Source organism: Lampetra planeri, chromosome 19 (genome assembly GCF_965212315.1).
Source record: "Lampetra planeri chromosome 19, kcLamPlan1.2.h2, whole genome shotgun sequence".
NCBI classification, from domain to species: Eukaryota; Metazoa; Chordata; class Hyperoartia; order Petromyzontiformes; family Petromyzontidae; genus Lampetra; species Lampetra planeri.
Genome location: NC_136125.1, coordinates 1,633,826 through 1,649,101, shown reverse-complemented (window position 1 = coordinate 1,649,101; position 15,276 = coordinate 1,633,826). Strand labels below are relative to the sequence as shown.

At 47.3% G+C, this 15,276-nt stretch overlaps 1 protein-coding gene across 1 annotated transcript in view; it reads right to left on the bottom strand.

Moving 5' to 3' along the window:
* Nucleotides 1–2,710: 2,710 nt before the first annotated feature.
* The window catches only part of LOC144723906 (gamma-aminobutyric acid receptor subunit alpha-2-like), an 87,841-nt gene continuing 75,275 nt past the window's right edge, over nt 2,711–15,276 (bottom strand). The window contains exons 8-10 of the mRNA XM_078602684.1: nt 12,386–12,597; nt 4,195–4,217; nt 2,711–3,116 (exon numbers count right to left, since the gene is read on the bottom strand). Coding sequence (XP_078458810.1) covers nt 2,711–3,116; nt 4,195–4,217; nt 12,386–12,597 — 641 coding nt within the window. The remainder of the gene's footprint in view (nt 3,117–4,194; nt 4,218–12,385; nt 12,598–15,276) is intronic.

Below are 15,276 nucleotides of genomic sequence, written 5' to 3'. Positions count from 1 at the left end.
AAGCGGCCAGTCTTAGAACGAGTTCGCGTGGCCGGGACCCCAGGTGAGGTGGGCCTGAGCTCCCTGGAAGGCTCGGGGGGGGGGGGTGGGGGGGGCGGCTTAAATACGGGCCGACGGCTGTGTTCCTCCAATAGGAGATGACGGTGTCAGTGGAGAACGGCTGGTCAACGGTCGCTCCGCACCAAGCAGAGCGTCTGGAGCAGGAGCAGTCGGTGACGTCGAGGGCATCGCGCACTCCAGTCCTGTGGGTGGGACCGCAGAACCACCCTGAGGAACAACCTCAGCGGGTGCGCACCCCGGCTCGCCCGGCATACCCGACACTCGTGGATTGGAGATGAAGGGATGTTACAGGGAGCAACAAAAGGTTTAAGGCGGGACGGATGCACGAACCAATTCTGGCGACCGAACATGATTTTAACATATTGTGGCCGGTTGGCCTGAATCACCTCAACCGGCCCACTCTAGGGTCTCTACAACTTGGGGGATATACCCACGCCCACTGTTTACCAGACATCTGATGCCCCCTTAGTCGCTCGTTGGTCAACTGCCACAAGGCAGAATTTTCCTTAGAAGCCTCGCGTGCTTCCGAGACCTGTTGAAGGGTAAATCGCATGGGTTCCGAAATGGTGACCCGCGGTTTCCTCGGTGCCGTGTTCAGCTGGACGTCAATGGGGGGGGTTATGTTCCCTACCATACATTAAAGAGAAGGGTGAGTAGCCAGTGGATGCGTGAGGGACCAGGCTGCAAGCACCCCTGGAACATGCAAGTCCCAGTCACCCTGGGACTCCCGACTTGCTGGCTCAGCATGGAGGTTAGAGGTATGTGGAGTTACTCCACCATCCCGTTCGTCTGGGGATGGTAGGGTGACATGCAAACCTTTTTCATGCCCAAAAGGTCAGACACCTCCTGCAAGAGTTTAGATGAAACATTTTCCCCTTGGTCAGTAAGGAGTCGTTCTGGGGCCCCCTTATCTAGCACGTATCCGTGAAGAAACACATCGGCGGTGGCCGCGGCCGATTGGTTGGGGAGTGGTCAGGCCATTGGCCAGTGGGAGAAATATTCCACGCCCACCAGCAAATATTTATTCCCTCGGGCTGTGACAGGAAAAGGCCCGAGGACGTCGAGTGCGACAAGTTCGTTAATTCGCAATACTCTAAAGGATTGTAAGGGTGAACAGCACTTAGCAGACGGCGGTTTTTGGCGAGCACATTGCACGCAGCCCTTCAGTACATTTTTGACATCCCCTGCCATTCTGGGCCAAAAAAATCAAGTTTAAGAGTAGCCATGGTTTTATGTACTCAGTCGCTCATGTACAGCCAAAATTAATCTACTCTGGAGGCCCGTAGGCACCACAACACTGTGGTGATGCAAGTCGCAGTCCCAACACATCAAAAGGCCTTCCTTAAGAATGACAGGGGCCACTCCGCGCTGGCTCAATATGTTTCCCGTGTCACTGACATAGCGCCGTAGCTTCAATAGGGAGGCGTCCTCCGCCTGGAGGCGCCCCCATTCACCGTGGCTCAACCCAAGGGTGGCATCGCGCGTGACGAGATCGCCGGGTCTATCAGGGGTGGAAACCCCTGCTGACGCTACAACCGAAGGGAGTACTGCTCCAGTGGACAATTTGTAGCGGCCCGAACCAGAGAGGCATGCGCACTCATCCGCGAAAGCACGTCTGCATTTGTGTGCCACGCACGCTTTTGGTAAGAAACCCGAAAGGAATAATCCCATAGACTTTGCAGCCAGCGGGAGAGCTGGCCTCTACCCCCTGTATCATTTTGTGGACCGCTGATGCCCCCTGCCACGGCAACAACACGGTGGGCCAACTGCGACCACTGAGCTGGCCGGAGCGGCCAGCCATCACTCGACACAACCGGCCGCTCACTCGCCGCGATCCAACGAGGGCAAATAACAACCGGGCGCAAACTGACACGAGAATGAGATGGGTGAGGTGGGAATGAGGGCCGAGTGTGTGGTGTGCCGCGACTCGCCTTAGGACCCTTTGCAGTCGACGGCGCCTGGGAAGGCGATGGCGGCAGCCCGGAGAGTCTCCGACGTGCAGCACGGCACCCCAATGAGATGTGTCTTGACAGCCCGCAGTTGTAGCAGAAGATGGGGTGCTGCCAGGAGGAGGAAAGGACAATTGCGTCTCCCTCGCCGCTCTGCATCGCGCCTCCACTAGCCTCCGCCGTCGACCGTGGCGCAGGCCTGGGCCAGCTCGTCCTCTTCCAATGCCCTGAGGGACCTCCGCGGGTGCAGTGCATGCCACCAGCCCCGTTCAACGCATGAGATTCATGTGAGCTTGAAGACACCAGGCAATCTGGAGGGCCGACGGGTCGTCCTCTTACGTAGCTGGCAAGGCGATGTTCAACTCCTTCGCCAGCGCCCGCAACCATTCCAGGACCAAAGAATCAACCCCCGCCAGCTCCATCTTTGGGAATGCTGCCTGCACCAGGGACAGCAGAGTGCTGCGGACGGCGAGGGGTGTCTCGGCCTCCCCCCATTTTCACGCAGCGAGTCGTTTTCCACAGCCATCTGTGCATAGGCCTGCGATAACGTGGTCCTCTCTCCCGGCGGGATGGCATAGAATGCATCGTCGTCAAGGGGCGCCTTCAAAGCCTCTGCTTCCGTCCAGCCCGCCAGCATGCAGTTCGCGGAGAAGCTTCGTTGAATGCCTCCCAATCCCTGCCAGCCGCTGCAAACTCCCTGACTAATGGGAGTCGATGTTGCAGAGCTGGAATCTTCCGCGGCAAATTTGGTGGGAAGGAGGAAATGGTAGGCTCCGCTTCCCGCTTCCCGCCAGCGTGTGGACGGCAGCAGCAGCAGCAGCAGCTAGGTCGGCGCCATGCTGCTCCGGGAATGCATCCCACGTCGCCGGCTCCCCCGCGTCGAGCTCGGCGACCAGCACGACCGATGCGCTCCGCAGCTCAGCGGGGTGGGCGCGGGTAGGGCGGCGATTCTCCGCGATGGCGGTGACGTGGCTGCTTGAGTTCGCGCAGCGCTGCTCCACCAGCGGCGAAGCCTCACCTGCACCTTCCGGGGAAGCTATCCCCATGGCTGTTTGAGGGATGGCCTCTTCATCGTCTTCGTCGCCCGAGGACGTTTTGGTGGGTTGTCTGCGATTCGTAAACATACCGCCTCACTAATACTAAGCCTATGACTTACAAAATGTTTTACCAATCGTGGCACCAGTTGTCATGGGTTCGATTGAGGCGCACACTCAACTTGGTGGCAACACTATTTATTAACATGTAACAACCAACTCAACATCCATAGTTAACTAACACATGGGGGAAATACTACATAACGTGACCAGGGCAGGTTAGCAGGCTGCCTGGTCATGGACGAAGACCGGAGACTCGAGGACCACTGATGGCGTCTTTATCCCAGGGTTGAACAGCCCAGCTCTCACTTGACACCCCTTACCACGTGACCACCAAGCTCCCCCCTAGGGCCCCTAGCTCTCCTTTGTCCAGTTACGTGTCCTGTCGGGTTCATGCAGTGTCATGGCCTGTCGCGACCTCCGCGATACCCCGCCTACAGTAACCGTACCGAGCCAACACAGCAGTGACTTAATATGTCACTATGCTCCTACGGTCCCGACACAGTAGTGACGTCATATGTCACTACATTTTTACAGTGAATATTATAGACTGCATGGCCTTTGCGGCGCTGCTGTGATTAGGATGTGAACTTATGATTAACGCCCCAGTATTAATGGAAATGTTATTCAGCTCTGTCAGTTAATACGTATATAATATTTTGATTAGAAGAAGATAGCACTTACTGCCCAAGTCAAAAACCCATAGACCATGGAGACCAATGTTTATTGCATTTAACGTTGATGACCATATATATTGAAGTCAAGCTCAGTGTCCCAGTACTCGATTGAGCGTGGGGCAGTGCCCATCTTAGGAGGTAGCTCTGAGCGACTGGTGAAAATTCAACATTTCCATGGGAACGGCCAGTCTCCCTGTGAGATGAGCACTGTTGACTTCCCACAGTGTGAGCCTCGTTTTATTGACCGTGGGGGCGATGGCAAAGCCTGGAATTTGAACACATTACCTCCAATTGTGCTTTGACATTCAGCCACCCGGACGTTAAAAATAACCCCAATGGCTGAACGGCAATGCATTGTCAGTGTCCTCAGCTCTTAAAACAATTTGCAAGTAGTTGCCAGATTACTGTTGTCACCTGAGATCACCCAAGACACTGATCTATTTGCACAAAAGTGCAAGATCAAAGTGTGGTTCACAAAAATTATGTCTCATCGTCTGCTGATACTTTCTAATGAAAATGCATTGCACGGCTTCATAATGTGCAAATAATTGACCAAAGCTCACATCTGCTTTAGCGAGAGCATTAAGGACCCTGCGGCACGATTCGCAAGAGTGAAGAACCATCGCGTTGTCGCGTGCATCAAACATCTGGGATAACCTGCAAGAATAATATAGCAATAAAATAAATTATTCTCCAAAAATATGCTTCCCCAGCTCTCACATGATTAAATTATCCACATTAACAAGATCTCACAGTTTTAATGGAGGAAATTCATAAATTTTATCCCAGCGCACAAACTACGCCATCCGTAAAGACAGTGAGTGTACCATCCGCTCTGCAGTGTAGGGAGCTCACTGCTGAATGCTCCTCTGCCACGGAGCACTTTAATTTCCACGGCTCTCCCCGTGCACATGTATCCCTTACTGACTCTGTGCTGCATTCTCCAAATTCATTACCGGAGACTGTGACAACATCGGAATTATGGATGCAAATACACGATGGCGCTTTCACGTTCTCGTCTTGCACCGACAGTTACTTCAAACTACACATACAGTACCACCAATGTGCCCTGCCGAGAACTATCGCTGCCACTCAAATAGTTGCCACTGAAAGGGGTGTGGTGTGCGGTGGCAAAATATACCTGCCACAAGTACACCCAGTTCAGCAGATGTAGTACATACCGTGCTGACCTTGTTTGAAAATCAAATGTAAATTAATAACCGAAACGCATCTCCTTTATGCGTACGTGCAATGGTGGCCGAGTAACGTTCGACAGGAGCAAAGTCACACCAACCCCCCTCGCGCTGCCCAGCTGGGCGGCCCTTGCAGAGTGCTAGACACGCAACCGGGAGGTCGAGATTTCAAATGCGAAGCGTAGAATTACCCATGCTGTGATGTACATCGACAGACAAAAAGAGGTACACGTGGATCATTTGTAAATATCGTTGACAGCTCATGAATGAGTGGACTTGCGCAGGACATATCGCTGGAAGGGATAATGGCCTGTGGTTAAGACTGATGATGGAACGGTAGCCAAAGGAAAAGGGATATCCACTACAGAGATGCAGCGACGAGGTTAGATCATGTGCAAGAGCGAGGTGCATTGTGGCATTGCACATCGAGATGTACGTTGAACCTCTTTCGCGCCGTGTGTAGCCAACCGCACGAATCGGAGGTGTGAGGGAAGGACAACAAATTAAACACAAAAAGCAACAATGAGGCGCGTCATGACTTGGCGGTTCCTTTATCCATCAGTGGACAGAATCATGCCTCATGATGACAATGTAAAATTTATGTAAAATAAGATATCAAGTCAAAATGTCTCAACGATTAAGGGAGTATTGCGTGGCACCCAAAGCTATTGGGAGCCCCGAGTTAGTTGTGGACATTTTCCACATTTCTGCCACGGAAATCAATCCCTCAGTACAACAACCGTCGTCGATGTCCGGCAAAGTGATTTTAATTTGACACGCGCAAGATGGACGATGAACTGAGTTGAACTATGGCTGGGATTTGAACTTGGAACCCCTTCATTTGATTAAAGTGCCCTGCCACAGTGGCAGCCTGCACTGTTTCTGGTATAAAATAAGTACGTACATTGTGATTAATAAACAATGCAATTACATTTAACTGAAGAGGCCTTAATAAATAATACTCTCGTGCATGTACCTCGATGGATGGGAAACTACAAAGGCGTGGGGAAGTGTGCCATAGCATTTGCCATGAGTAAATAATAATGAGACTGGAATAAATGCATGACGTTGCCACTTAATATTCATCACTGAATATGCAAAACCTAAGCACATGAAAAATCTAATTAAAGAGCTCTACTTCTCCCATTGCCAGTGCAGACCTTGACTTTGTTCTCGCCCTGTCACATTTCTTTTTGGTATTCAAAGGAGGCAAACTGATCTTCACAGACCTGGCATCAGCAATACAAGCGAGGGCTTACGAGCGCTAAACCATCAGAGAGGTAGATCAGTGTGCGTGTGGGGAGGGGGGTTAAGGGGGGGGGGGGGCGAAACAAATAGTAAAACATAAAAAACTTTCACGCATAATATATGCCTCCGAATTTCCTCGAATTTCCAAACAGATTTACAACACGGACGTCGCCCGTGAAAATAAACGAATGCCACGGAGGTCAGCGGTTCCTAATCCGTGATCAGTGGAGCATTCGTTCGCGCTACGCTCGGCAAGGAAGGTGAACTGCTGCCACGACAACTTCGCGTCAGGGCCCTTCGCCACCCGCAGTGGGGGGCGGGGTTGGGGGTTCCTGCTGCCCGGTGCCCTGAAAACTCCGCGACAGCCCCACGTGACAAGCGGCAGTAATTGCAATTCCCGAGCGCGGCGCATCATCGCGTGGGAATATTTCTATGTTGTGCGTTCAGTCACTGTTCGTTTTTGTTAGTTGCTAAATTTGCAGTATTTGATTATTATTATTATTACTACCTACATTTAGTCGATCAGCTGTGGCTAGGCGGTGCTGAGGAACGTCTTTCTATGATGCCTTCAGGGGAACCTCTCCTCGCATTCCGTCGGCGAATGAGCCAGAGAGGTTGCACCGCAGAAACAACGCTCACTCGTTTACATAGCTTCTCTTCTTCATCACCAGGCAGAGGGTTCTTAATCTTGCATGACCAGTTTGCTACTTATACATTTTTAAAGTGTTTTCAATATACAAACCAGCACAGGGGCAGTGTCCATCTCTGTCAGTGGCCCAGGGCCAGTGGTGGAAAAGGCACATTCCAATAGTTCCATAATACAACTACATTTCACCTCACACAAAACGGTTTCTCATTATTTTATGAACTCAAGAGAGACGACTTCCTGAGTCAATACCTGACTGGAATTTGAATTCGCAACCTTCCACCTCAGAATCAGAATATAATTAATATAGTTTTGGTGATATGTCCCGAACACCTGACCCTACACATTGTGTGGGGTAGGCTACGTGGATTTTCATACAATTGTTTAGTTTTTCGTGAAAGGTTTATTGTTAAAATTGTAAATAATTATTAGTTATTGCAAGAGTAATACATTTTCTCAAAATATATACCAGCGCCGCTTTTGATAAAACCCAAGTGCGCCCCTATTTTGGTATTTTATCTTTGCGTTTTGCACACCATTACAGATTAACAATGAATAATCTATTCAGTGAATTTGTGCCTTACAATTGTTTTTTTTTGGACATCGATTAGAAATCGAATTAAAGAAACAGTCACTTATAATTTCAACTTAGTGAACAATTTGTGGAAATTAGTGAACGCTGACCTCTCCTTCCGATCAATATTAAATAGTTTAACTTTTTTCAAATCCACATCAACTCAAAAGCAAGTAATTTATTGTAACCGAGTGTAAATACATATTGGTAAAAGCGACCTTCTGTTCACATTTAAAGCAAAAATGTGTGAAAATTAGTTAACAACGACTTGTCCTTCTGGGTTATAAGTAATACTATTTTTTTGTATTCACATCAATACAGAATCCAGTAAAAACAAAATTAATCTGAAGGACAACTTTTGGGAGATGATCGTCAATTTACACCAAATGTGATATGTAGATAACTTTTTGATTAAATAAATTAAATAAATGGTCAGCAGACTAACCGCGTCTGCTCACCATTCATGCCCACCCTCCGACAGCATAAAGTAGACCTGGCTCAAATGCCACGTGCCAACATTTATTGCCATCCTCGGGTCACTGAATGAGGAAAGCCTGCTGTACATGTATTACGAGATCTATTTACCATGTGCAATTAATTCACTTACACCTCGCGGCACATAATCGCTTGCACGCACTCTGTACCCCTCTCTCCTTGGCTGCTTGACGTTGTGTGCCTCGGCCTTTATTAGCCGTGGTTTTGTACAAGTAGGAGTGCTCTTCAAATAACAGTGCGTAAGTAGGACCGGTGGTTGACCCTGGGGTGGAACAGGAGCCCAGTGCATACAGTGATAATAATACACGAAACCAAAGCCAGTCATCGAGGCAATTTGATAGTTAAACCTCTCTATGGAAGATAAAATTGTTACCACTTTGTAGCTGTCCTGTGGAGAGACTGCCCTTCACCATTGGAATGTCTGTTTACTTTAATAATTTTAATGAATTTATAATTAAATTGTATTCTTACCAGGTACGGCCCACTGAGCTATGTAGCTCTTTTTCAGAAGGGACCTGGCCACAAATTATAGCTCAACGATGTGGCTTATCGTGTGGAAATGTATAGCAGCCAAATACTCTAAATGCACCTTTCTAAATGTGGAGGGAAAAACCGGAAGATAAGGAGAAAATCCAAATGACTACAGGGAGAGAGAAATGCAAACTCCAAATAGGCAGGTGTAGGGGTCAGGATCGATCCCACGACCTATTGTATACCATGCGAAATTGTTAACATCTTGACACCTTTGCGTCCAACTTGAATTACTCGCTAAGGACTGATAAGCGCATGGAGATAAACTCGGCAGTGTTTCTTTGAGCATGCAGACACTTTGAACATACGATTGCATACAATACGAACCAGTGACCGGGTATTGGGGCACTTGCTTGTGCTGTAGCACTTTGGCTGCAGAGTATGGGATCACACAGATTATATCACTTGAATGAGGCTATGATGTGGATGGCAGATAACATACCAGGAAGCAGGTTTCTTCCCTGTCTATGGATGTTTGAGCATTATTTCCTCATGTGCGAATATATTATCAAAGTGTGTGTTTTTGTTTGCATTCTGACCACAAGTATTGTGGTTAATGCAGACATGATTCCTTGTGAAAGGTTTCAGTTTGGTGTTCTAACATCTTAACACCTGTTTTGTTGCCAGAAAAAATGGGAAAAACCTATTATCATATTTTGGTACTGGCAAAGGAGGTCCCATGATGGTTATATTTTGGTAGGAAAATAACTCTGTTAGGTACGTACGAGTTTCATGATAGTTAGAGGTATTAATTGTACCATCGTGAGCATTTCCCTACCGCCACAGCATGCAGAAGGGCTGTTAGGTGTGGTGGTGGTGGTGTACACCACCTGTATTTGGAGGAAGCACTGGTTGATTTATAAGACACTAGCAGGAAGTACCTGGTTTTACCCGGGGGGAAATATATTTCAAAACTTGTCTTCTCTTAGAAACAGTGCATATACATACACAAATCCAAAGTTATTGTATCAGCCCGACATTCCGTTTGTCTGTCCATTTGTCCATCAATAAAATTATAAGAGCCTTTCAGAATTCATAAATCAAAAAGTTATAGAAAGTGGGGGTTAAATAGTTGATCTAAAAGATTTCGAAAAATTATCGACCCCCTCCCACTCCAAAAATATTTTGCCCCCTCCCAAACCAATTTTGTTTTATTTTGTAGGCATATATAGCTTCACACCATATGTAAATATAGAGTCAGTAGTATCTACTGACTCTATAGTAGTACCTACTGACTCTAAAGTTGCATCTAGTGATTATATAGTAGTATCTACTGACTCTAGAGTAGTATATCGTGACTCCATAGTAGTATCACTGACTCTATAGTAGTATCTACAGACTATAATAGTATCTTCTGACTGTAATAGTAACTACAAACGCTATAGTAGTATCTGCTGACTCTATAGCAGTATCTGCTGGCTCTATAGGAGTATCTACTAACTCTATAGTAGTAACTACTGACTCTACAGTAGTATCTAATGACAATAGTAGTATCTACTGAGTCTACAGGAGTATCTACTGACTATAGTAGTATCTACTCACTCTATAGTAGTATCTACTGACTCTATAATAGTAACTGCATACATTGGGGTGGGGGGGGGCATCACACTGTTTAGTATTTTCCTCAGAGTGTGCTTGTGCAGTAGTAACTGTGCTTGACTTTTTTTTTGCATTTTTAACGCGATTGAGAGCCTCCCTTCCATCGCAGCTCAGCAAGCTTGTTTGCATTTCTAGGGGCAACCGCGAGTCAGCGTTTCTGCGCATGTGCAGATGCGTGCTTTGACGATCGCTAGGATCAGCGAGTTTTTGTCCGGGGGGTGGGTGGAAGCTTAGTTTGTTGTATTTGTGTAGGATAGGCGTCCCACACACACATAGACATACATACAGACCAGTGGCGGCTCCTGCAAAATCTCTCAGGGGGGGCAAATGTCTGGATGATTGATAAGGTCCACCCATGCAATGAATAAATTAACAGCTTAAGCATGTATAGGCAACTTCACTTCTTTAATATTAATGAAAAATAAAGTGACTCTTACAATACATCTTGTTTGTTTATATTCTCACTATTAAAACAAACCACTCAAGTTTATTTTATTAAAGATTCCACTAGGTGGCGATAAATTATATTGTTGGATGAAACGTGCTTACGTATGATGACGTTAGCACGTATGATGACGTAAGCACGTTAGTGCATGCCCTCCCGGAAGCCATAGAGAATGCATTGCAGCGCCCCCGTTCGAAAAAAAACATCTTTGAATGTAAGTCTATGGGGCCACTCGGGGCGATTCTCAGCCGTAGTGAAATCGCCCAAAAAGAGGCGGTACTCCACAGAACGTGACATGACGCTGATTGGACTATATCCAGAGGCTGACAGTGATGGCTAGCGTGACTCTGTGGTTGAATGACATTGGTGGTGCGTCGCCCAATCGCCCTAATGAAGAAACCGCCCCTGATACAGACACAATTTTACTTTTATAGGTGTGAGAAGCACGCTTGTGAGGCCATGAAGTGGCCAAAAGATTGGGAGCACAAAAACTAGGTGGCCGACTTCTCACGCCGATGTTGGCACTCACTCTGCATGTGTAGGTTTTTGATCGGTGCTACGATTCCCTCCCGCCTGTTCAAATATTCAACAAGGGGTCGGCCGCATGTCTTAAACAAGAACCTGGTTGTGACGAGTCATGGACCTCGGTTGAGGCTTCCTTTCGTCACCGTTACTTAAAGTTAAAAGTGATTTATTTTTGCACAAATGAGTATTGAGGCGGTACTCATTTCCTGTGATGGAAATTCCACATTTCTATGGCAGGGGTGAGCTTATCCATACACGTATGACTTTGCCACAAAGTAGTGGTACCCGTTTTAGCACTCCCCAAATGCAGTGGCGGCTCCTGCTAAATCTCTCAGGGAGGGCAAATGTCTGGATGATTGATAAGGATAAGGTCCACCCATGCAATGGATAAATTAATAGCTTAAGCGTGTAAAGGCAACTTCACTTCTTTAATATTAATGAAAAATAAAGTGACTCTTACAATACATCTTGTTTGTTTCTATACTCACTATTATAACAAACCACTCAAGTTTCTTTTATTAAAGATTCCACTAGGTGGCGACAAATTATATTGTTGGATGAAACGTGCTTACGTATGATGACGTAAGCACGTATGATGACGTAAGCACGTTAGGGCGAGCCCTCCCGGAAGCCATAGAGAATGCATTGCAGCGCCCCCGTTCGAAAAAAAAACATCTTTGAATGTAAGTCTATGGGACCACTCGGGGCGATTCTCAGCTGGAGGGAAATCGCCCAAAAAGAGGCGGTACTCCACAGAACGTAGCATGACGCTGATTGGACTATATCCAGAGGCACAGTGACGGCTAGCGTGACTCTGTGGTTGAATGACATTGGTGGTGCGTCGCCCAATCGCCCTAATGAAGAAACCGCCCCTGCCCCAATGGATGATGGGCTGACTCAACCAGGGTTTGAACTCGCAACCTTCCGATTGCGAGCCTCTCCCTCTACTGCTGAGCCATAGAAGCTCACCCCCCCCCAATGTGTGAGCCTTGTTAGCTCTAGGAAACTGCAGTAACTATTGTTATGTATGGCAATTGTTACATTGTACATTTCATTTAATCATGTGGAAATTTATAACAGCCAAATACTCTAAACGCACATTTATAAATGTGGAGGGAAAATCCGGAAGACCCTGAGAAAAATTAATGTAACCACAGGGAGAGAGAGACATGCAAACTCAAAATATACGTGTGTCAGGGTCGGGATCAAACCCACGACCTGCTGTATAGCAGGCGAGGTAGTTACCACCGCGGCACCACCGAATTGAGCTGTCAAGCGGCAGGCGTGCTGACCCCTGGCACTTCCTAGCCACCCCCACCCCCCCTCACACGCACGGCAGCCCTTCCTACCTTGTCCTCTTTGGGCTCGACGGTGACCTTGCTGTCCCAGGCCCAGCTGCGCTTGGTGAAGTAGTTGACAGTGGCGAACTCGATGAGTGCCGAGAAGACGAAGGCATTGCACACGGCGATGAACCAGTCCATGGCCGTCGCGTACGCCACCTTGGGCAGCGAGTTGCGTGCGCTGATGCTCAGTGTCGTCATGGTGAGCACGGTCGTCACACCTGCACCGTGGGCCGGCACGCTCCCGTTAACTCGCCGAGTCGGCGTCTCGCGCCTCCTAACCCGAGCGTCTTGCCGGCCGCGTACGCCAGCGGCAGTGGCCTGAGGGCCCTTGTGTGCACGCCGAAACGGCCAGCGCGAGGCCAACGAAGACGAGCATACCCTCGTCCATTGCCATGATACAGTTTTTTTTGGGGGGGGGTTAGGTTGAGTCAATACGAATGCATCGTTGAAACCACCACTGCCGCCCAACACAGTCAATTAGTAAGATTAGTCGTGTAAACAAAACGTGCCGATTGCGAGCCACTCCCTCACTGCTGACGCACCAGCCGGAGTATGCAAAATCTCATAAATAAAAGTGCAAATTCGTATTGGTCACGTGACAAACCTTACTAATTGTCGATCTAACCCAAAAACACCTTTACTATGGATACTATTGGTCGTGAAAGCCTACTACGTAGTAAACGCATCCATCCCCACTCCGTTTTATGGGCCATGAAACCCAATTCTCCCAAAGGGTGTTGTGAAGGTTCACCGAGGCTTCGCAGAAGTAAGATTTCCAGTAAATGATAGTAAATCACAGGAGCGTATTGCAACTGTGAGGCTTTGTTTGGATTAAAAGGATTCCTATGATTTGAAAATTTCCAGGTCCATGAAATTAATTAAACTCATCACTTTGGTGATTTGTCTACTTGTCGGGAATGTGATATCGGCACATTTTTCACAAGAAAGAAGATGGACGAAAATGAACTTGCACAAAAAAAAAACGTGGCCATAAATGTATTGGAATAAGACAATGACAAATGTTAGTATCGAATTACCATATGTAGTTATGGGTAATTTTGCTCAGTCAATAACGTGTTGGCCTACTAAACTGTCACATAATTTCCCACACTTGTAAACTATGTAACATATGCTTTTTTCTTGTTGTATTTTTCTTGATTAATAATCTTACGAATCATATATAACTTTGGCACATGAGTCATGTCATGAGGTTAATTAATGTTCTTCCCTAGCTCTTTAGTTAGCAGAACATATCTTGTCACAAAATAGTTCAGAGCTACATCTGAAGTTGCATCAATAAGACCCCAATTGCCACACCTGGACCGGAGTTAATTCACACGCTGTAGAGCACGGTTTCCACATGCTGCTCATTTGAAATTCGGTATCTGTAAATATTACCACTCGAGTGGTGGGCCAGACCGAATTAAGCGAACAAATAACGTGTGCTGGTTCTTACGCCATCTGTGGTGACCCGGCTGAAACTATCAACACGTAATGCTCAATAAGTTATTCCCTCAATGGGAGTAGTGATTTTTCACCAGTAGCACTTGCTCAGTGCTGTGACATACGTAAGCCACCGTGGACCCAAACAGCGAACACAAGTGACAATATTTCTAAATGTTCCATTTGCAGGGCGTGAAATTGCTCAGAAATGTTAGATTTAAATTGTGAGGCAACTGAAGTAGCGCTGCGCGAGCCACTTGCCGGACTATTCATCCACAGTGTGACGTGCCATCCACTGCACTCATTTACAAATTGGCAGGCATGCAGAACTGTTCTCTGTTTGGGGGAAGAGGGAGGCATATCAATGCTGGGATAGTTAAAATAAAATGTCATAGATAATCCATGACTGAACTGTGAAAACCTGTGACCGTCAACGTGTGATATTTGCAATTACCATGGAAAACAATCGTACATTAAGAAAATAAATAATTATTGAACAAGAGACTTTCCAGCCGGGTGGCTTTGTGGCAGAGTGAACACAGGCAATCATAAAGTTGTGGATTCATGTGTCGGTCGATAAACCAACTCAGCTCATCATTCCTACAGATATAATCAAATTAAAATCACTTTTTGGAACGTCAACATTGGCAACGTTTGGGTGAGACTATTTTCTCTGACACAAGGATGAGGAATTTATACCTCCGGCCCAGGGCTGCCAACAAAGCATGAATCCCTTCCTTGGTTCATTCGATCGTTTGGGGGAGGCGATTGCCTTGATTAAGTTTACGTCTCGTCACACACACACACACAATAGGGCTGTTGCACACACAGACCCATCTAAATGCGTTGCTTGAGTCTCCTGGGTTCTCGACTTTAAGTCTGCGAGGGTTGAATGCAATTTAAAACATTGAAAGCAAAATGCCCTCGCAGCATCTGACATCGCGCTGACTCCCACGGGTATGGTGTGCCTTGCAAATGTGCGATGTAACGAGGAAAGGAAAGCGGATATAATTTTTTGGCACTTGCCACCTCCCACTTGGTTCAAGCCTTTGAATTACACGTTGCCTCCAACCCACAACTCATTGTGGATTATTCTCGACATCTGCTTGCAGCATCAAACCGTGCTGCACCGAAGAGGATCTATGCCACAGATGTGACGGGAGGAGGTGGAGGAAACAACTGCTCCCCTCAAAAATGCACGGTGCGGCGGCGGCGGCAGCAGCAGCGATGTCTGTCTCTAGCTCCTCGATCTCACCGCAGCAGGCTTGAGAGGGAAGGGAAGCCTGCTATTTTAGCTGCGTCACTGAGGAAATGTGCAATGTTAACTTTTCATCACAAGGTGGACCCAGCGAATGGCGATTAGACGACAGTGTGGGAGAGATGTTAACCTCTCTACGCTGCCAGATCCTCGAGCTTAATGCAAGCGTCATGATAACCAATACCTGTTAGTCATA